The sequence below is a fragment of the Paramacrobiotus metropolitanus genome, unplaced genomic scaffold, assembly GCF_019649055.1.
Source record: "Paramacrobiotus metropolitanus isolate TYO unplaced genomic scaffold, Prichtersi_v1.0 Parri_scaffold0000007, whole genome shotgun sequence".
NCBI lineage: Eukaryota > Metazoa > Tardigrada > Eutardigrada > Parachela > Macrobiotidae > Paramacrobiotus > Paramacrobiotus metropolitanus.
Window position 1 is genome coordinate 1,115,502 of NW_026570227.1, and position 23,336 is coordinate 1,138,837.

At 45.2% G+C, this 23,336-nt stretch overlaps 2 protein-coding genes across 2 annotated transcripts; one reads left to right on the top strand and one right to left on the bottom strand.

The window, feature by feature from the left end:
- The first annotated feature begins 411 nt into the window (after window positions 1–411).
- LOC129582415 (uncharacterized) lies at window positions 412–6,859 on the top strand. The gene is made up of 13 exons (XM_055473928.1): window positions 412–573; window positions 658–1,071; window positions 1,159–1,402; window positions 1,471–2,214; window positions 2,279–3,042; window positions 3,114–3,278; window positions 3,348–3,746; window positions 3,850–4,803; window positions 4,865–5,119; window positions 5,190–5,546; window positions 5,607–5,726; window positions 5,788–6,306; window positions 6,383–6,859. The coding sequence occupies exons 1-13, from the start codon at window positions 412–414 to the stop codon at window positions 6,632–6,634; spliced, it is 5,349 nt and encodes a 1,782-aa protein (XP_055329903.1). The 3' UTR covers window positions 6,635–6,859.
- A 3,952-nt stretch (window positions 6,860–10,811) lies between these two features.
- Window positions 10,812–12,296, bottom strand: LOC129582416 (uncharacterized). The gene has a single exon (XM_055473929.1). The coding sequence runs from the start codon at window positions 12,294–12,296 to the stop codon at window positions 10,812–10,814; it is 1,485 nt and encodes a 494-aa protein (XP_055329904.1).
- Between the last annotated feature and the right edge of the window lie 11,040 nt (window positions 12,297–23,336).

The window sequence follows — 23,336 nt, forward strand, 5'->3', positions numbered from 1 at the left end:
TACTGCGCATACTGTTACTGATAAAATGCAATGTTTTGAATCGGGCTAAGTGAAATTGTTCGAATGCTGCGCATGTAATTTGTGAAGTCTACGATGATAACCAACATAAATAACACAGGTATTACTTCAGTTTGCATATTATCCTTATACATAGGAAAACACAGAAAGTGTAGATGAAGTTTCCAAAACAACTGCTTACTTAAATGCACATTCAGAGCAGCAGATTGGTGACGTGAGTGCGGACTACGCAGTGAAATATGTTGTAAAACAAACAAGAAATTAGAAGAATGCGTCAATGCAAGGCAACCCAGAGCAAGATCAATCAGATTTTATCAGGTTCACTAGACAGTAGTAAGCTCACCTTTACGTCCGTCACGTTTTAGATAACGCAGCTTTCGGTTCGCGCTCAACATGACCAATGCCTCATCCAGACCTGCCGCGCAGCAGCGGGGGCGCCTTTTCAAGATTAAGGAGGTGGTTGCCGATATTCGCAGGAAAACATACGGTGCCGACCTTAGTAGAATTACGCATGAGCTCATCCGGAACCACTCATCAGACTGGTTTATCCGAAAGGTGAGGGTTTTTAAAAAGGCACTCATTTTCTTCACCAGAAGGCTGTTATATTTTTACGCTTGCATGCTTTTTGATCCTTCGTAGATCGTACCATCATGTCGCGAGACCTGCGACCTAGTTTACAATGAGAACGAAGTCTATGATTATCTGGATATTCCCGAGATGCGGAAAAAATTCGCATTCACGAATCAACATTTTTATCCGGTCGTACATAGTCAAACCAAGGAGCAGGTACCGCAAATGGTGCACATTAGGAGCACTGATAAGAAGAATCATCTCGAAGACCAATCCTGGCGCGACGCGATCAAAGCACAGCAGGCTCAATACGCACTGAAGTCAAACGGAAAGCTGGAAATTAAAGATTCCGATGTTGAAAACCAGCTCCCCGCGGCAACAAGGGAGCTTCTAACGGCTGTGTCCTTTTTCGCATGCAAAGATCTGAAACCAGGGTCAATGAACTGGAAATACGGCCACAACGGACCCGAGGCCCTCCCAGAGGTAACTTGCGGTGTCTGTGCATTTGTTGAATGTTATACTCAATTTTTTCTATGCGCGGGAACCCATAAATATTTGTATTGTTTGTAGCATCTGCGAATTGATCTTTCTGGATTGGTCTGCCTTATTCGTCTTATGGGAATGCTCTATCATCTTAAAGGACGCTACGGCATTGATATCCCGGAAGTCTTGCATGCCACTGTGCTCACCTTCTTTGGCTGGCATTGTGAAGATTACCTGTTGGGCTTCTACAATACTCTACATTGCGGCGTAGTCAAATCATGGTTCGCCACGTCACCGGAACACGCTCCTAGGCTTAACGAAATTATCAAAAGTATGATATTGCACGTTTTAAATTATCGGGGGCGCATAGCAATAACTGGGCATTTGTTTTCTTGCTAGAATATCATGTCCGAGCTGGGTTAGACGTCTGCGTTGATCCGGCAACCGGGAGCATTCATAAGAATGTTATTACGCCATTGGTGGACGAAATTCTCGATGAAGGTATCGATCTCTGGTGGGCTGAGCAGGAGCCAGGAGACACAATCACAGCTTCCCCGGGCGTGCCCCATTTCGGAGGGAACATGGGCGCCAATGTCGCCACAGCTGGGAATATCGCAGATCCTTACTTATGGCGTACGAAAGTCGGTGAAACCGATCTTCACAAGCAATGCCCGACTGACAAGGCGCAGCGTGATTCAGGCAAAGGACCTTACGGGTTTAATGAAGAAGATGCAAAGATGATGAAGCCTGTTTGCCGAGCCGTCAGAGAGGCCATTGACAACTTACCCGAAACCGAAAGATGGAACATCACATGGGATCAGTTGCCGGACAAGCTTATCGGACGAAACTTTCTTTCCGAGGAGCTTGCCAGGACTGTTGTTTTTGCGCCGCAGTATTTGGAGAGCAAATTTGTTGGCCACGTTCTCGTTCCCGCAGCCCGGATTGTTCCGGCCAAATATTGCGGCGTACGACAAATCCTACCGCACCAAGTGAAAACCATCCTTGCAGGATTGAGGAATGTCAAAGCTAACCGCGTGTCTGCAGGATTTGTTCTTGTGGGTAACGTTGACGCCGAAGGGTTGTCTGTCGAAGAAATTAGACGACAGTTGGAAAACGGCGAAGTTACAGTAGAAGTTGTTGACGGTAATTGCACTACACCTTCAGTTAGTTAAGGCTGTGTTTTGCATGATATCCCTTATAATTGCAGGAATTCAACGATTAGAAGCGGGAAAGCAGTTTGGCCACCTCCTATTTCTCGTGGCTGCGTATGCCAACTGCAAGCAATTTGATGTCGATCTCATCTTGCAGCATGAAGCCCAAAAAGAAAACCATGTCATCCAGAAGCGCGACGGACACCACATGTTGATGGTTTTTCGTCGTCGGCTAAAAGCTGTGCTGCAACGGAGGTTAGAGGACGATGGCATCCCGGTGGACGCAGTCCCCGAGCCAGACCAGGGTTTTGATGAGCCGCGCGACATTCCGTGTTGCAATAAGTCCAGTTACACGCCTCTTCCGTTAGACCCAGACGAGCTGTTTGGAGATAATACTGCCCGTACCAGTGAGCTCAATCTGGAAGTGAAACGGAGCTGTGTCGAAGTGTTTCCTTGGTTAAGCGACATTCTCATCCCATCTAAACAGCTGCATTCAAGCCTAAAAGATAAGGAGAACCTTCGCCAGGCCTATAAGAAGTGTGAGGACGTGGCGAAATTCCCCGAATGCTTCAGCGAGAAAATTCGTGAATTTTATCAGCGTGTATCGAGAAGGGATATCAAAGTAACCGAAGGCTCAGGCAATGTAGCGAGGGAGTTTAACGTGATTGTCTCCCCAGTTTCTTTCTCTCGACTCCTGCCGCCCAAAGATAGCAATTACACACGAAAGCAGCGCTGGGCGCAGTTTGGATATGCGCTAGATCTGATGCTACGTAAATCTGATCCTTGGTCGTTGGGGAAGGCTGCTAATTTCCAGTTAGTGGTAAGTATTTAGCTGTTCGCGTTCGTTAACTGCCAGGCGTAAGGCACTTATAAAATCTTTCTTTCATTCAGAGAACTGCAATGCTAAGCGATCCCGAAGCAAAGGATCGAATTCCACTTGTATATCAGTCATCTAAAAGTTCACAAAAGAAACGTAAAGCGGACTCTGTGAATGATATTAGTAGCTCAACATCGGAAACTTCATTCAAGCGCACTGCAAACAAAGCAAGTGAACCGGTAAATAATGTGTTCAGTCAATGCAAACTTGCTATTCAGTCACTGCAAAGCGAGTTTTTATTGACGTAGGCGGGCTTTGAGAATTCTGCGCATTCTTCCATCCGTGCATCCACGCCAAATAACGATACCTCCGACGATAAGGGCACAAAACGGAAGCCAGACGACGATGATTTTGGCGCTGATCTGAGCGCAATCAGCGACAACGTGCATGCGGGTGTCGAGAGGCGCAGCAAATCTTCCACGCCTATTGAAAATCCGGGCAACCACAACTTACCTGCGCGGAATGCAGATGACCATTCTCTCGAAATTCCTGAGCCGACACGGCCTTTAAACACATTTTTCCCGAATGCTGTTAGCGGAGAAGCGGATGAAAGTGAAAGTCGGGTTGCTTTAAGCCGCGATGTGGAGGCGGCTGAAGTAGCTGTTACAGCAGAAATTTCGTCGTTATCGCCCTACGGGTCGCCAGCGGTAAGGCAGCACACCACTTTAGCATATAAGTATTTATAAGTCCGGAGCATGTTTATTTGTTATATTGTTAGTGGTCTGCTAGTTAAGTATTCAATGATTCCAGCCCCTAAAAATCATCGCTGGAGACGTCTCCATTGCGCCCGAAAAAGAAATCGCGAACCAGTTGGGGCCACTCGATTCTGTCCCTATTGACGTGCCTAATCGTATTGATAATCACTTGATGCACTGCGACATGAGTGATGCGGCAGGCAATTCGGAAATTGGTGACTTACTAAACGGAACCCCACGGCAGCTGGATGACATACCGCAAGCAAGCAGTCTAGCGAGATCATCCAACCCCGATCTCCTTGCCGACGACGGGCGTGTTTCTGATGCCGAGTCCAGTTTTGCCGACATGGACGTCGATTACGATAGTGTCAGCGCGGAGAATATTTCAGGCATAATGACCCCGCCTCCCCTGGGAAAGGATAACGACTCTGATCACGGAGCCGTATCACCGCGACCGGGCTCTGGCGAAGATGTCATGAGTGCTAGCGACAACGCCGATACTGAACACGTTTCAGCGACAGTGGAGGCGGTAATGGACAAATATGACTCATCCAGCACTTCGGCCGCGCAGTCAACTTTAGGCGCGCATGAAAACTCTAAAAATGCGCCGGTCAGCCAGCAGTTTACAATGGAAGCCGGTGAAAGCACGCAAATGGACCCGGCAAAAAGTGGAAACGCTAGCATCACTAGAATTACCAGCAACGGCGAAATGAATGAAATTTCAGGCACGAATTCGCCTCCCTCCACCGACTCACCACGGAACGACATGGCAGCCGCAGTGGAATGGGCGAATGAAAACAAAGAGACATCCGGCTTCTCAGCATCACAGTCCCCGTCAGACCTGCCAAAATCTTCTGAGGAACGCTCTAAAATTCCCAACGTTAGCAGCGATGTCGGACGGAACGTCTTGGACGCAGTTATTCCCGCCCAAAACCCGGAAGAGCGGCTTACAGAAAATAAGGATATTGTTATTATTGACGACCGCCCAACGACTTTGGGTGATGAACAGGTTTGTAAAGTAGCTTAAAAACGTATATTTGTGCTGAAGCTTAAAAGTTTTTCTTGTGTAGCCGGGAACGCCGCGGGCGGGCGACCCAAGATCACCTCCTTCAAAAAGCGGCATTGACGAGGAAGGCAAACCTGACTTCAACGGCAGCACCAGCCTTGCGCTAAACATAGAACTCTATCGCCGTATAAGCCCTTTTTTGCCGCGCGAGGCGAGCATACCTAGCGGGCCGAATCCATCTGTGGACGACTTGATTCAAGCCTTTAACAGCATGATGGGTGTTTTGGCTGCATCAAATAACAACTTTAACGTTCTCCTCGTAAGTTTCCGTACGAAATATAATCGCAATTTATGTCTCGAACACGTTAGAATTGGTATGTGCATTGCAGGAAAGCGCTGGATTTTTTCCGGGATTTATACTTTGTATTTATCTTTCGGAAAGCGCGCTGTTCCTAATCGGGCTGGAAAATTTGCAGCCGGAAGCCAGAAAAAAGAATCTCGTCGAAGGCGTTTACTTTGGTGATTTTGATCTGCAGCGGCTCAAATATCGCTCCAAACGAACTAAAAGATGGATCTACCTTAACCAGGCGCTACTAATTCCTTCGCATTACTACCGAGCCTTGGACGATATGGCGGTGAGCTTTGCCTTTGGATGCCTTGCCATGGGTAACCTGATTCAACTGGTACAGCAGAAGTTTGGCAACGCAGTTATTTATAACGCGATTTCCCCTCCCGAGCCTCTTCTGGTAATAAACTCGGGTGCTTTTTGTCCAGTTCTTGGAGATATTTTGACTGTCTGATTGCAGTTTACAACAGACGAGCGTGGCTTTCCCGACGTGGAGATTATCGAAAGGGCCCTTGATTGCTTGTTTCTTGCGAGTCAAGCCATGGAATACAGCGAATTTTATGCGGCGGCTTTGTCAGAAGTGCGTTTTCCTTGTTGAAAATATTCCAATTGTCTGATTTTTAACACAACGTCTAACATAGGTTCTGCAAGCGCGGTTCGGTGATTTATCAAGAAAATTTCTAGCAGTCTTTGCTGCCTCAACCACCGAAGAAATTCTCTCACAGGACGTGGCCATGGGCTTTTCGCCCATGAAAATTAGCAAACTTGTTCAAGAGCTGAAGATTCCGTTCCTTTCTGAATTTTCTCTGTTTAATGTTCGAGGGGATGGCAACTGTTTCTTCCGAGCTATATCCATGTCTCTTTTTGGAAGCGAGAAAGACCATTTGCTAATTCGTCTGGCTGTCGCATGTGGTCTTTTGCAACATGGTGATGTACTTGATGCCTATCATAAGCGCCACAACGACCCGCTACGGTGGCTCAAGGATTATCTCGAAAAAGCATGCTGTAGCCGTTACGATCCGGGATCAAGTGCCGTAAACGTGCGATTCTGGGGAGGAACTTCGCTTTGTCTGATTCTAAGTCATGTCTTGAAGCGCAACATTATCACCCACAACACCTTTCCACAGTTATTCGATCTCGGTCTGACAGAGCTACCCGAAGTAGGTGTACTTTTACCAGCGATAATATTGTAATTATTGCACCAAAATAAATAATAATCCCACATGGTTTGCACAGGTCCTGCCACCCAACATCCGGGAATTCCCCGTGTACAGAGGCAGCGAAATGTATGAATTCCGGGATGAGAACGCCATCAAACAGTCGAAGGCAGCAGTTCGTCCGCTGCACATACTTTTTACCGAAGTCCATTTTATTTGTGCTTTGCCAAACGAAACAAATGCCAGAGAGTATCGCCCCGCCAGTACCATGCAACTGCAGCCTATACCAAGACCACCAAGGCAGAAAAAGCAGTCTGTCGCGAGCGTGTAGTTTCTTTGCCGATTTCTCTCTTTTACCTAATTTTTGTGTTCCCAGTAACTTAACAGCTTGGTGTCTGACGCGAAAACGTCGATGTCATGTTTTGGGCTTTTTTCACGAATACTTATCCAACTTCTGCATTCGGGTTTTTCAGTTCTTTGAGTTTTTCGGTACTGGATCAAATGATGCTTGAATTTTTTTCTTTGAAAGTCTTGTTGATACGATTAAGAAAATGTAAGCACGTAACGAATTTTTGTAAAATGTGCAGAGCAGACCACAACAGGCACATACTAGTCTACCGTCTTTATTTTAATGTCTCATGAAATCCAAACAGATACCTTTTTCAAACTTGAAAAGTAAACAAACAAGAAGGCATTGCCGTGGTGGTTTTTATTTCGCTGGTAGTAGTCTTCAAAAACCTTCAGTGAACAGAATGTGAAGTCCGCAACGTTAAATATTGCTTCTTTACTGGTGGTTAGTTTTCCGGGTCAGAGCTCGTCGTGAGTGGCGACCTTGGGCTTACAGTTGTCGAAAGTGATGCTGACGATGATGATGTCTCGCAGTCTGTTGGTGAGCAGCACGTGGCATATATGGGTGGCATGCGACGATCCATAAGCTTAAGAAGAATGTAGAGACAACTGGGGGCCCAGCGCAGATGCTCCAGCAGCGGAACATCCGAGCTAATCCACCCACTGACCATAAGTCCGCAATAGAAGCACTTAACCATATCTTTTCGTCCACAATAGTGGAACCCTGCCTGCGCAAGTTCATAGGGAGACTTCGCAACTTTCGCGGGCCAATGGGCATAACTTTTCAGGCGATCGTCCAGGTTCTGAAAAGCTGGAAACTCCGGTAACTTCAGCCTGATAGGGCGCTCATCATCATCCGCATCATCCATACACATTTCACGGAGTTTTTCGCAATCAGAATATTTCTGAATATGAGAAATGATTGGATTGGCTTGCGTAGTCAAACCAACATCTATTCGTCCACAATAAGCGCATAAGTAGGAATCGAAAAGATTAACAGGGGTAAAGCCATTTGCCCTTAGCTGATTAATAGCTGCTTCATCGTCATTCCCGGGCCAAACAATTTTCAGACCAGGCTCTGTATCCTGCTGAATAAGTGGATTAAAATCGGACATTTTTGGAAATTTGCCGTTAACCAACTTGATCGAGTATTCAGGTGAAATAGTTGCGGTTTTGCTTTTATACGCTTCCGCTATAATGGTAGTTTTCTGCGCGGTGGGGGTGGGGTCCAAAGCCGCCCTATGCTCCTGCATGAGTCAATTCACCGACATAAAAGCAGCGGGCGGTAAGCTGCGTTTATCTAGCCGTAAACAACAGCCAGCTGGACATGCTCCGCCCCTGCCAGACGACAAGCTGTGCGCCTTCTGCCATGCAGCTGCTGCCAGGCAATAACAAAGGCTTTTCCAGTCTGCCCCAACAGGCAGCAGGAGGCGTTGACAATTTAACATCATGACCTACTTATATTACCCTACTCAATAAAAAGGCTATTTGAGCAACATGCTGAATGCGCGAAATTCACTTTGCTTGGCATTACGGAAAAATGGCACACGGAAATACTAAGAGCAATGGTGGTAGTGGTAATCTGAAAATTTTAAGCCGAGACGATGCTGGAGGATCGGAATACGAAACGCTGTTGAATACCGCCCCGTTCATTCTTGTTGTAAGTGCATGCAATAACCCTTCTCTGTAAACATTTTGTAAACAAGCGCAGGGTTTTCAACAATAATAATTTGGCATAGGCGGAATGATGATTTTGCTGGATATAAAAGCGGAAGAAGAGCGGTGCTGTCGAGAACAGTTGCACTCTTCTGCCGCCACTTGGCACTTAAGCATTTGCTAAAATGACCTTTCATGAGTATCTTATTTCCGCTTGGCATCGCTATAGCCAACCGACCTTTTTAGTTTTAATTTTTGCAACCCAACTAACAACGCTGTGCCTTTTTACGAGAAGCGGGAGAATGCTTAATCAATTTACTAATGAGACTGCTGCCGTTTTAAACGGAAAATCTTTTTTAATTAGCAGTTTCATTAATGACACCTTGGCAATTTTGAAAAACGGTCGCGGTGTCGAAAATATTCTTTCGATGTTCAGACCGCTGAATGGGTCCGTTAACAGGCTAATACGAGCACTCTCGGAGAAAACCTTAAATTATCAGATGAATATAACTGCTCTTACAAATAGCTGGTTGAAAGGCGAGCCGCGCCTGGACATAATTCTTTTTCCCACGGAAAAAAACATCAGCGAAATCATTCAGCAATCTCCGCCTATTGTTATGAGCTCTACATTACATAAAGACGAATTTCCGTCATTACGCAGTAGAAGCGGTAGTACAGGCACTACTAAATATCCCTGTTTGCTTGCAGCACAAGCCAACCAAGGTAATGCTAAGCCTGAGCACCTATGTAGAGAACCAGCCGCGAGCAGACATTCGGCTTATCGTCAGATCTCAACAAAAGGACGAATACGTGGCTACTAGATGTGGACTACATTTTCCCCTGCAGTACCTTTCGGAAATCAGTAACGCGCTACAGAAATTCAGAGAAAAAGTAAAAGAGTGGCAGAAGGATAATAAGTTTTGTCAGCCCCAACCAGTTTCACGGAAAGGAAAATCATCTCAGCAACAACCTTTTTCCCCGAAAAAGCAGCAATATAAGCGAAAGTTCAGCGGCAACAAAACCGGAGACCCGAAGAAAAGGACGAGTTATAAAACCCGAAATAGTAATAAACCTGGCGGCCACAATAACAACGGTTTTGTCGATGACAATGGTGATGATGATGAAGATGATGATGATAATGATGAGACTACGGATAGCGTCGACCGTGTTTCCAATAAAGCAAACTGCGGTAGTGATATTGAAGGTGGGGATGACGATGATGAGGGTGATGTGAATGATGATGACGATGATGATGATGATGATGGAGATGCTATTGACGGTGATGATAGTGAAGTTTGTGAGGTTCTGAAGAAATGATGTTCGTACCTGTGTTTGAATGAGTGTGTGTGAGTGTGTGTTTGTGTGTTTGTCATGTCAATAGCAAAAGGCGATGAACATTTGAACAAAGATCAATAAAATCTCAGCGCTCTGACGACAGTGACCCATCTGTTTTTATAATTTAAACTTTATTGACATATACGGCCACCATGCAGTAATACAAAAGGACATTATTTTACTGTCTCTGCTATTTACAATAAAAATAGGCAGATCCATTTTAGCTAGCTAGCGATCCCCAGTCCAGCGCCTTCTTTACCACTTTTGTGACGTTTCTTTTTGCCAGCATTCAGCTTCTTTTTTCTGCTGCTTTTGTTATTGCTCTTGGTGTGACTCTTTGAACTAGCGGCGCCGCTCCCGCTTCCTTTACTTTTCTTTCGTGTCATGACCATTTTTGATCCAGTGGCCGTCAAGTGTTTTACAGGGACCAGAGCAAATTCCTCCATGGATTTTGTATTTATGGCGTAAATGCGCTGGTAAAGGTCACTGGTTTCGTTTAGAATGCAAGCACGTACGCGCAGAACATCTGGCGTACAGGACTTGAAATCCAAGAACAAATAACCGTAATCGCGAGCGGTCGCAGATTTATATGCTTCCATAAAAAAACTAGAACTACGAGGGTACATTTGTCGAGCAAGAATCTCGATTTGCAGCATATCGCGCGGCTGTTTCCACAACACTAAATAATGCGCATTTAACGAAATGGTTCTCATAAAGGGATTTTGATAGAATACGTTCTGTACTGTCAGAATTACTGAACGATTAAGATGATGGGTGCCGCGAGTGAAAAGTGACACTACGTTTTTATCTATATTTTGCATTTGATCGTCTAAAATAATCAGTGATGGCTCGCATTTATTAGTAAAACTCTCCTCTGCAACATCGCTTGGGATATCTTTAATAAAAACAATATTTTTCGTATGACGTTTCATGGTTTTAAAAAAAGCCGACTCGTAAGAGAAGATAAAATAGATTTTTTTAGGAAAAGGAGTAATCTTGCGCATTTCGAGCAGCCGCGAAATCCAGTATGTTTTGCCACCTTGGCTTTGGCAGCTGCAGACCAAGTTGAACGGGTGCACAAGAAGCGGCTCAAAACTAAACTGCTCAAACATTTTTTCCGGTAACAGTAACGGAGCAGAACAATTGACGCGTGGGGAACTTTCTGGCTTTTATACTTCTGCTGACGGATGGTAGCCAAAAGGCACCGTTCGAAAGTCTTCTAAGATTCTGCGCTTGTCAAAAGTGAAACGAATAACTTTGCGTTGTTCACTGGATTTTAACTGCCATTTTCCTTTAATCCGGAATATCTTGTATGGGTTCACGGAATGCTTAACCAGTCTGGGATCTCGCACCATTTTCTCAAGCGTGTCCACGGTAAACAAATCTTTATTACCCTGATTTATGCTGATTCCTTTCAATTTAAATACTTCAGAACCTTTGCTCGTTCGATAGGCATACATTTTAGGACCTCCGCAGACAAACACAATAATTTGGTCTTCACCAATCTCCGACTTAAATTCTCCCAAACACTCGCCAACAGGTAGGCTCTTCAAGTTTTGTCCCTCTAAAGCAATTACGCAATCAGTGTCGACATACAGCAGCCGTTCTATTCCCACATACGCCATTCCTGCGTACAATTCGAGGCGCGCATAACTAGTCACAAAGCTCGCAATGACTACATTCGCATGCAGATCTGATCCGTCAACATCGCAAGTAAAACTACTTTGCACTTGCAGAACGTCATCGCTCAGAACGTCTACGTAAGAAACGTTGTAAGTACCGGAATAGAAGAGATCATTAAATCGTTTCATATCTTTCACATATTCGAATCGTGTTTTATTTTCCTTAATTGCCAGACGTCCCCAGAGCGTATTAAGCATGAGCTTGGAAAGCAAGCGCTTAGTGGGATTATTTTCCATGCGGGACGGATCAACCACTACACCATCGCGATCGTACAGCAGCTGCAGATAGGCTCTTTTGTCACTGTCACTGATGCACCCGGCAGGGTAACCGCTGGCAGCCGCTTTCTCGGCCATAAATGTACTGATATAATGGGAAAAAAGATCCCCTTGCCGCGGATAATGCCAGATCTCATGGATTTTAATTAAAGTATATCCCAACGACATGGCCAGTGTTAACTCGGGTGTTGTATACACCCCATTGAAACATCGCTGTTCGTCAGTGTGCCCACATGTGGCATCCTGATTGTTCAGCTCGGCGCAGCGCCAACAAAGCGTAAATAAGCATTTGTTATTGATCCGCTGGGGTAAAACAGGCAGATGTAAGCTGACAGGGGGCAAAATGCGCACGTGGGCAATCCCAAAATACTCTTCTAATGGTTTGAAGTTACTGAGTATCTTTTCCGGAATACCCAGCGGGTAGCTTTTCTGTTTACACACAGCAGGGTACAGAGAATTTTTATCCAAGTATGATACATATTCACCCTTTGAAGAGTCTGGCAGAGCCAACAATCGAAAAGCTTCAGTCCGCCCACCGAAAAGCGCATCTCTGATATTCATTGGTGCCACATGGCAGAAATCGTTTAGTGCCTGCTGGACCGCCTCCTGCTGCTGCCGCTTGAGCTCGCGCCATTGACAGCTCCAAATTGAACGGTATACAAATCCCCGTGATTCTAAACATTTCTGCTTGTGCATGGTTGAATGAAACAGCTGTGACATCGACTGCCCTCCATATGTTTTGGCGTCCTTAGTATAGCACGCTGGGCAACCGTGAAAATAGCACCCGTGATACTCATACACCACATTATTCTCCTCATCAAACCCATCCACAAAGAAGCGCCCAATCTGCTTTTCACCTTCGGGATGGTTGCGAGCGTGACGTATTGATTTTTGTTCTGACTTTGCCACATAATGCAGCCATTCCAGGCTCTCAAAAGAATAAGATCGATGCGTGTGAAGATCACGATATGTAAAAAACTGGATGCTGTCAGCGGGCATGAAGCGTGCTCGATATACGGTATTTACGAAGCTGGGCAGAGATACGGACTCGACTAGTGGGTTGTACCCGCCTGACAATGCCGCCATGCTAGTACAAAAACGCTGACAAGCATCGCGTAGAATACGGCAATCGTTAATGCAGTATTTGATAATTTCTTTCTCAAAAACCCAACGTTTATTTGTCTGAAGAGCTTCCTCATCGTACCACTTTTTAAAGGCAGCGTATTCTTTTGACTTCATTTGAGAGCTAAGATAGTACTGCTCATCGGGAATTTTTCCGCGGTAATTGAAGTTTTCCGACCGCGCAAAAAGAAACGGAAAACACCCTTTTGCAGCTGGGAATCCAAATGCAGCCGGCATTTCACTAAGGCTCATCGGTAGGAAGGCCAGAGAGTCACGCAATGTTATTTTAAACTTGGGCACCTAAAATGTTAACACACGATTTAAGTTAAAGTCGGGGGGGGGGGGGGATTAGGTAAAAGTAACAAGCAACAGCAATAACAACAACAACAGAGCAATAACAGAGCAACCTTCGTACATAAATCTGGAGAAATTTTAATCCCCGCATAATGACTTGTGGCCAGATTTGCTTTGTATGCAGAAACTGCATAATGAAATTGCCGTCGTATCCCATTAAGTTATGAAAGATGACGATATGGTTAAGATGGGAGCGAGCAGATAGCCAGCTACAAAACTGGATTCCGGCCTTCGGGCCAAAAAATGACGTTGCGATGCCTTGATCATCTACTGCTGCTGCTGCAATTGGAACATGCTGATCGCCGCTAATGTCCGCTTCAAAATCACAATACAAAAACGGCCGTGCAGGTTTCGGTGTCGCCTTGTGCACTTGTACAAAACAGCGGTGAAGTTTTCCCACCACCATCTTACAATTTCTGCAGAAATATTCACCACAACAATGCACCGGATTGTCGCCGTGTCTTTTTTTGTTTGCATTGGTAATCAGGCCGCAATCCAGGCATTTCTGTCTCATTTGACAGTCAGTCATTCCCGTTCCTATGTCCACCACCTTGGAGCGATGAAGAGAAAAACAGACTTTATTTTGAAAAGCGCGATTACACAAGCCGCAGATTTTCTCCACTTCAAAGAAGCATTCCGGGCGCTGACAGTTCGGACACATTTTCGGACAGTGGTGCGCCGCACCAAGCCTATAGCAGAACTTTTTGCAGTGTTGACATTGCTTAGCTTTACCAAAAAATCGAGCGGGTTTTGTTATTGCTGTATAGTGGTTATCCGACAAGAACAGGTACACATCTTTGCTTGTAGAGACAAGCGGCTGCTGCACCTGCTGGTCCTCACTACCGGAGTAGACCAGCCCGGTTTCATTGTCGGGCGCTCTATAGATTTTAAGGCAATAGTTAGGGGCGAGAAGGTTTTGGAAGGCTGTATATTGCGCGAATGTCACTGAGCCAAGGGGTACCATGGCCTGCTGATACAGCTTTATCGCTTCAATTTTTTGAACCGCTTTTCTTCCATCGCAGAGCTGTTTCCATTTCCTGTTATCCTGCGCAGGAAGGTTATTAACAAATGCCATTGATATAACTAGGGCACGCCCGAAGCATAGCATATCGTTGTTGCGCACGTTAATTATCCCGCCGCCATAGGGGGTTCGAATTAGGTTATGTAGGTGGTGTTGGCGCGCAGCAGCATTACTTTTTTTATTTTTTCTAGTTTTACCATCATCATCATCATTATTATTATTATTTTTGTCATGATCGCAACCTCCAGCTGGACGCTTTGGCACGCGTGTAAGGTTGATATATACCGGCCAATCAAGCGAAAATTCAGTTTTTGAAGTTAGTGCGTTGGCAATAAGATAGAGAAACATTTCTGCATTAACCTGGTCTTGTGCGGCTAGACGCATCTGTATAGGATGGGATAGCTGACTAGATTCCAGCGACACGCTAACAAGATCTTCTTTATTTGGAATGTAGCTGCGAAGATTGCTGAATAAATCTTCCAATATCGCCAACAAAATAGGCAAGACCGTATCGATTCCCTCTAGCGGTAGAGACTCAATTTTTAGCTGAAAATTCCCTGCCCAGACATTAAACTTTTTGCTATGCCGCGACGTTATTGATTTCAGAGCGTAAAACTGCGCGGGATTTTTTATGACGTCGAGAGCGACACGATTTTCTTGTTTTTCTTCTTCAGCATCGGTGTCAATACGGTCGTTATTGGCGGCGCTGGCTCCGTCACCAGCAGCTGTTTTTGATTTTTTCGTGTTCATAGGCCCACTACTTTTATTATCACCACCACCACCAGTCAGGTTTTTTAATTGTTGGTAAAACAACTTGTACGAGAATGCAATGTGACGCGTTTGCCGAAACAAAAGTGATGCTGCTTGCACATCTTTGCATTTGTTGTAGAGCCTTTTTAGTTTCGCTTCTCCCATCGAATCTTTTGTTGCCGCTGTCGTTTGTCGTTGCGACTTCGTCTGTGGTGGGGGTGTTGCTGGTGACCTTTTTCTCTCGTGCAATAAATTCTTCGGTAATTTGGTTAAGCTTTTGCCGCGCTGACTGCTGCTGCTGCTGCTGCTTTTCGGGTTCATTTTCATCGTTAACGCAGATGGCAGCTGCTGATGCTGATGATGTCGTTCTTCTTCCACTACTAACACTGGGACAACAGGTGTGAACACTGAATCTAAAGCTAGAAACAAATAACCTAAACAACAGCGTCATGATGATCGCTCGTTAGCGACCGGATGGTGAGCAGCTTTACTCTGCGGGGTGACATACATTAGTCAGCTTATTTATATATGCATCCCGGCAAAGCACAACGCGCTAATGTCATGTTTACCCAGTGCTTGCGGCGCCCTGCGGTGCACCATCAGTTAGAAGGAGGTGGCTTTCCGCTCAGTGGGGATCTCGCTCAGCGGGAATATCACTATTGTGTACTAAACGTTTTAGCAGTTTGTATATAAACAGCTTGACTCGATGCGTTTGATGAAGCCTGGTTAGTGCTGTGCTGCAGCTGCTGCTCATTTCTATTAATTCAATTATGGAGTCCACTGCTGCAGCGCAAAAGATTACAACAGCAGTTGTTAAACAAGGCAGTGACAATGATGCCGGCAATTACAATGAAAGCCGGTTGTCATCATCAGCTTATGATGATGATCCTGTTACTGCTGATGCTGACTCGTTTGCCACTGACCTGGATGTTTACCCCCGGCCACCGCTGCCGTATGCCCTATGTATCAACAGCACAAAGATTCTTTTCTGCTTATGTTCCGCACATCAGAGTGGACGCGGTTTGTACTGGCATCATGGGGATACAATTTCAAAGGCACTGTACGCTGCAATCACTGTAAAAAGGAATTGTACTGGCGCGATACAGCTGCTATAATTCATCATTTTGAGCGAGAGTGCCAAGATCTAAAGAACTATTCCCTAACCGACCCGGATCCTGTAGAGTTCGGCGCTCTACGCCGCCGGACCTACAAAAGTCGTCGTAGGACATTCGACAACAAAGAATTGCCTGATCTAAACGATATCGAATTTCTCCTTGCTCACGGATTCCATGCAACCAATATTATACAATGCGCTCACCCAAAATGTGATTGGACGGGAAATTGGGAGGAAATACAGTGCGTGGAATACTTAAAAAACTACAGCCATGGCCGCGTACACCGCTATCAAATGTACCACCCCTATGATAGCAGACCGCCAAGATTGTTTTGCAATAATATGCTTTTACATGACGACTACGAATAAAAGATGCTTTTTCAATGCAAATTCGCTTTTTACTATCGTTTTTTCCTTGCAAAAAACAACATTATAGAGAAACTAATAAAAACATTAGAACGACGAGAGCAGTCAAGACGTTGCTTCTGTTTTAAATTCAAAGAAATCAAGAATTCATTTAACCTAAAAGCATTCGTTAGAACGTTGCTTCAGTTGTAAATTCTTTCATAACTTCGGCACCCTGGCCAACATGAGCCTTGCGGTATTCGGAGACGCGTCTTTCAAAAAAAATTGGTTTTTCCCCTCTAGCGAGATAGTTTCCATGTAGGGCAAAGGATTTTCCACTTTAAAGTACGGCTCCATTTCCAGCATTTTCAGCAGGACGTCAGCGACAAACATAACATAGGTTTTCATGGAGGCTTCGTTAAGGCCCCGCAGAGGATGTGTGAACGCATTCTCCCAAAACCTACACTCAATTTCTACAGCTTCTAACACTAGTTCATAAATGACTTCAGGTGGGATTTTAAATTTTACTAATCCCAGATATAACCAACAAGCAAATTCAACGTGCTGAGATTCGTCGCGGGCTATCAGCTCATTACTATATGTCAAACCAGGTAAAATGCCTCGCCCCTTGAACCAAAAAATAACTGCAAAAGCCCCACAGAAAAATATCATCTCGACACAGGCGAAGGCAATTAGCCTTTCGCCAAAAGAACGCTCTTTATCGCGTATGTACTGCGCTGCCCACTCTGCTTTTTTCCATAACATTGCTATTATTAATGATTGCTTGCAGTAACCTCTGTTTTTCTTCGGAATCCTGGAAATACGTATTAATAAGCAGAGAATACGTTTCGCTGTGAACGTTTTCAATGAAAATCTGATAAGCATAAAACGCCCTGACTTCCGGCAATTGAACTTCACATAGGAAATTCTCTGCAAGGTTTTCCATGACTATGCCGTCACTGGCAGCAAAAAAAGCCAGAACGTTTCCCAAGATATCTCTTTCAAACTGGCTGAGCATTGGCCACTGTCGTGTGTCATGCGAGAGGTTAATTTCCTCAGGTGTCCAAAAGCAAGCAACTGCCTTTTTATACATTTCCCACGCCTCGTCGCACTCGATAGGGAAAATAACTAGCCTCTTCCAAGACGATATAACAACAGGTTCCCTGTTTTCTCCAATAAATTCGCTATTATTATTATTTTTATTATTATTATTATTATTATCGATTTCAGCATTATAGCAAGTGTTGTTGTTGTGGTCACTGTTGTTGTCGCTACTACTACCATCATTACCGCCAGTTTCAAAATCAGTTTTGGCGACAGCGCCGCTAGGAACGGCGAAGGTGTTTGACCCGCTATCCATTTTGTCCTTGCAGTCAGTCTATAGTAATAATACCAATATTTAGCGGGAGTTAACCGCGTAAGTTGATTATATACCCCATCTGTTCTGGCAGCCGCACCGGGGGTTCCCTGCTATACTTTCTAGCCCATCTGCTTCCTCTCTGTGCAGCTCCTCCCATCACTCTGGATGAGCGCCTCTTCATCCTCTCCCTTTTTTACTCTATTTAAGCGCGTGAGGATTTTTGGGAGGAGGATTAGTAGTATTGCTGGTCGCTTATTAAACCGATCAGTTTACAATTTTGTTATGCCTGAAGTTGATACTTGTGTAAAAGTTCCTCTTATTGACGAAGGATTATTCTTGCCGGCAAAATCTACTTGTAGTAGCAACAGCAGCAGCAGCAACAGTCTCGGAATACCTTCTGCGGCAACGTATACTCCAGTTATCACATCATCATCATCATCGGCACCACAGCATCACGTAATGGCCAGTTGTTATATTCAGAATCCGTTCAGCTATGGAACCACGGCCGACGGGATGATCGTAGCGCAACAACAACAGCAACAACAACAACAGCCACAACAGCAGGACTCCAAAAGTCCCCCGCATCAAGCATTGCCACTGCTACATCCGCATCAGTTCTCACACAGCATGTCCTTGCCAGCCACCGAACAGTTGCGTAATCACTTTCAGCCAGCGCAGCCGTCGGACCTGTCGCCATCGGCAACCGCAACAACTCTTAGTCAATTCCTTTCTGCATTTCCGCAATACCACCAGCCTGACCAGCTCCTACAACAGCATCAGCAACAACAGCAACCCAACTACGTTCTCTGCAAAGTTTCACCGCAGCCTCAGCCGCCGCTGCCCCCGCCACCGGCACCGTCTTTGGCTTCACTGTGGCAACAGTCGGCGGCTGTCGACCACAGAATGCAGAATCTCGCCTTTGCGCCGCCACCGTTCGCTTCTGCAGGAGGGATGATGACCTTTCACGCTGACCCGCCGCCGCAGCAGCAGCAGCAGCAGCAGCAACAGCATGAATATCCAATGGCGTCGTTTTTCCATCTGCCTGCAGAACAAAATCCTCCTTCATCAGGAGCACAGTCGGCAATGTCTTCAGTGCTTTACATTCCACCCAATCATAACGGTTTTGCGTGCCGTAATTTTATGGACCCTATTGTCACCGCCACGACGATTACACCACCGTCGTCACCAATGGATGCCACCACCGGCTTTAATAATGTTTCCACTAAGAAGGAGGTAGTTACACCGGCCAAAAACCTGTCATCCAGTTGCCTCGCTGAGAAACCACTTTCCAGATATCTTGACCCTGAAAGATTGTTGCGCCCGGACCGAATCAATACGGCGCGACGTGTTACAACCGCTCTCAGGGACAGCGTATTAGGTCCAGCCCACGCAGCGGGCATGAGTCGAGAAACCTGGATTTACCGAGACGCAGCGTTCAAGTGGTTCTGTGAAGTGGGCTTAACCGACTTCTTGAGGAGGAATTCTGATTACGCTAACAACATCAAAAGTATTGTTGTTGAACTAGCGGATCGGCTTGCCGAAGCTAATGCGCCGGCCATTCAGCTTAGAGGAGGAGCTAGCGGTGAGGAAACTGGAGGGAGTGACTATACCAGCGGGGGGAAACCATCACCATCCAAACGCATGAAGATGAATGACTGAGCAAAGTAAGGTTTCTTTCATTCTCACTACAGACAGCTCGTTCTCGCTTCGCTTCCTGAAGCATTTTCAGTACTGTGCCTATATATCCGTGTAACAGCAGCTTACATAGTGTTTCATTTCATTTTGCAGCACATTACGATCATGGATATGTTGCATCAGCAGCAGCAGCAGCAGTGCAACCAGAAACAGACAAAACCGAAGCCGTTTTTAATTGTATTCGAAGGAATTAACACCGCAGAGAAAACCAATGGATCTGTCATACTTGCTGATGCGCTTGCCAATATGGGGTATAATGTTTCCTTACACAATGACCTTTCCATGTCGAACTGCCTCACCCAGCCAGCATTGCCTGACTTATTCCGAGCCTCTGTTCTTGCCTTATCTAACCGTGACCTTGTTCACACCCGCGCTGCCTATCTTATCCTTTCCGCGAGACGCCAGATACTCATTAATGACATTCGCAGTAATTTAGCCGACGGAAATATTGTTATTGTGGACCGCTATATCCTATCCGATTTGGCCTACGGCAGTGCCCGTGGACATGATATGGACTGGATGAAGAGCATTGAAACCAGCGAAGGGGAAGCCACTTCAGCGTCCTTTATTATTCCGGATTTAACCTTTTTTATGGATGTGAAGCCTATGGAAGCTATTCGGCGCATGATTAAGCGAGCGGATGGGACACCGCACCCCGAACAGGTTATTGTTGACGATCTCGGTCGTGTTTATCAAGCTTATAAACAGCTGTTGAACGATCCTACTTTTGTAAAAAGCGTTTCGTATATAAAACCTTTGATGTTGTCAAACTGCTCTCTGTCCCGTAAACTTTTGCATGAATTTTTCGATAACTATCACACGTAAAAAAATCGTAATAATGGTTTGTGCACGTCAGGTATGTTTTTTCTTTATGACACCGTCTTTTATGATCTGCTGTCGTGTGTATGATATTTAATAAATCACAGAAAATCGACTCGATGCTTTTCGGATGCTTTAATAATCTAAGAGAACAGACACATGATGATTTACGTAGTAGAAAACGACCGAACGACAAAACTAACACTATAACTTGCTAGTGACCTTCACATGAGATTAATAAATTTCTTGCTCTTATCAATTTGAAAAATGCGCGGCTGCTCAGAAAATACAAGCAGTTCGACAGGTTCTTCTAGCGGCGCAGCGAATTTAAGCTCTAATCGAGCGAGCTGTCTCCTTTCGACCGGAATATCATCGATATCATGATTGGGCGTCAAATCAAAAGGGAAGATGCTCTGCGAGAAAAACACAAAACACAAATCAAATACATAACGATAAGAAAATTCTAACGATAGAGCGTTAATTAAAACAATCATTTGTACCGTTCCGTAGCGAATGTCGGCATACGATGTGTCGGTGGAGCAGGCATAATCTCTATTGCCGAGTTGACATGCCAACGCAATGTAAAGCATGGCATAGTGCCCGTTTTTAAAATCGAGCTTATACGATAGAATCTGATTATCGACTATTAGCGTTATTTCCTCAAGGTTGAAGTGCTGGAAATTTATTGGATTTTTGCGGTAGTTTCCTAGATAGGCGTCGTGAGTGACCATAGCAAAAACAATTCTATTTGGTATTTTCTCGGAACCAAAAAAGTTGTCGATCGTATACTGCCGCTGACCAGGGATTAATGCCCGACTGCGGACATCGCTAGCTGCGTACATTTTATAAATCGCCGGCTGTGACAATAGCCGCTTTTGCATTTGGTCCTGCGTTTTTTGTGACAATTTAACAAAACGAGTGATCAGCCGCATATCCAAAAAATTAAGGTAATAATTAGGAGCAATATCGTCAGACATAAGATAAAAAGAAGGATTGCGCTTGAAAAGTCGAATTCGAATAGAAACTTCCGGTAGTAAGTACTGTTCGAGAAAGAACAATTCGTGCATTATTTTCCCCACCATTTCGAATACCTTCCCTTCTTTTGTCAAATCGTAGCGCGCCAAGAGTCCTTGATTTAATTCAGGGTTCGTTAAGTCCACACTATCCATGGTATTTTGTGGCTGAATTCGGCTTAACTTATCTCTGAACCACATTATAGGTCGGAGCAGATGCTTTTTCACTCCTCGAGAATAGTTTAGCAGCGTATGCATATAGCCTTTGTAGCCATAATTATTGTAGTTGACAACAAAAGGCGTCCCATTTATTTCGATTTCCACACGCTCAAACATCATGTAAAATAGTAAATTAACTGGAGCCGCATCACGCACACCCTGAGTGTTTAACACGTTGGTATAATGACCTCTGTCGGCGAAATCTAATTCCCCTACCAAACGGGCAATAGATGGGTCGGCTAAAGGATTGTCAATGTAACTTTGCCCCGCCGCGTTGCTATTGCTTGTCATCAAGCCTTGCTGTTGTTGTTGTTGATTTGGCCGGGGCGCCGGCGGCGGCGGTGGCGGCGGCGGCGGTGGCGGCGGCTGCGGTGGCGGTGGTGGTGGGTGCTGTGAGACTATGGCATTAGATGCACTAGAAGCTTCTGCGCCAGCGTCAGCAGAAGAATCTGGCTGGACGACTGGAGCAGGCTGTGCAGGTACAACTACAGCTCGTATAGGCTGCTGAGCCTTGATCACTCCAAGAACTTTGGTAGGATCACGATCCAAAATCTGGCATTTCATTTTCAGCAGCACATCTGACAGGTCTAAGTAATATTCAGTTGCAGGAATGAGAAATTCAATAACGTCAGTGTTGTTTACAATTTGATTAAGTGGCATGACATCCGTATAATGATACGATTCTACTGTAGATTGTGATACGGGTGGATCAAACAGCTGAAGCTCGTCTGGAAACTTCTCGATTGTATACTGGTTTTTTAGGGTAGCCATTCCAACTGTTTGCGTGTGTGTGCGTGCGTGTGAACTAGACTATTGAAGCTAGACTTTTTCCTTTTGTGACCTTTTGAAATAATCCGGTTCGGAAAGTACGTCTTCGCCTACGTCGGCCTCGCCCTCGTCGTCTTTTTCTCGTGCCAAATATCGGCCCTCGCCCAATTACAGCCGTTGATTGGACAATTGTTCGTTTAATTATGCGCCCTCTCCTTCTTCTTCTTTTCCCACTTGTTTTTCTCCGATAGCGAGCCGTTTTTAAGAGAGTACCACAAACTACTAGCACAGACTGAATGCTGAATGGTTAGGTCTTCTTCTTTTTATAGTCGGCGGTGCAACAACGCTCTTTTCCGTTAAACATCAAGCAGATCCACAAACAATCAGACAAACACTAACGTTTTCGCTTTTCACGTTCCAAGAAATACGCAACACACATTCGTTTCACAAAAAACGCTGCTGGTTACAAATTAGCAAAACCGCAGAACTACTCACTCACGAAAAGAAGTCTCCGATTTTTCCGCTCTCCCATTATTGGATTGGCATTTTCGATAATGGAGCGTCAGAGTGGTTTCTCCCAGAGCATTTTCATTCCAAGGCATTTTCCAGTCTGATTGGATGGTAACAGTGGGATTGGACTTGTAGAACCAGTTTTTGACGGGGACATACATGCGACTTTTTGGTTCATAACCTTTCTTCAAATCATCGACACTGGCTACCGCGAGAATATTTTCCGTCCGATTTCCGAAGGCAAAAGAAACTATTTGATTCATGCAGATAATGGCCTGCTTGCGCCCCCGCTGCGTGTCCACCGGCAGACGATTTCGAATGAGCCGAGTGTCTCCATATTTTTGGAAGTTTTGATCGTGAAAATATGCGCTTGCAGCCACTTCTTGACGCATTACGCCGGCATCGTCATCGTAGAGCAGACCCAGTACCACCGACAGCAGGTTACCTCTATTGACAATTTGCACCTGCTCGTTCTGACTCAGCCAGTGCAACTTTCCTTCTTGCAGCAAAATTAAAGGCGCAATTACTCCAGCCATATTGGTGACCATCATCTGGACTGCCTTTGACACGGCAGCAACGAAGTCACGCGGCGATTTGTCGAATTCAGCCTCCGCAAGGTAGGCATCTAAATAAAGTTGGCTATCAG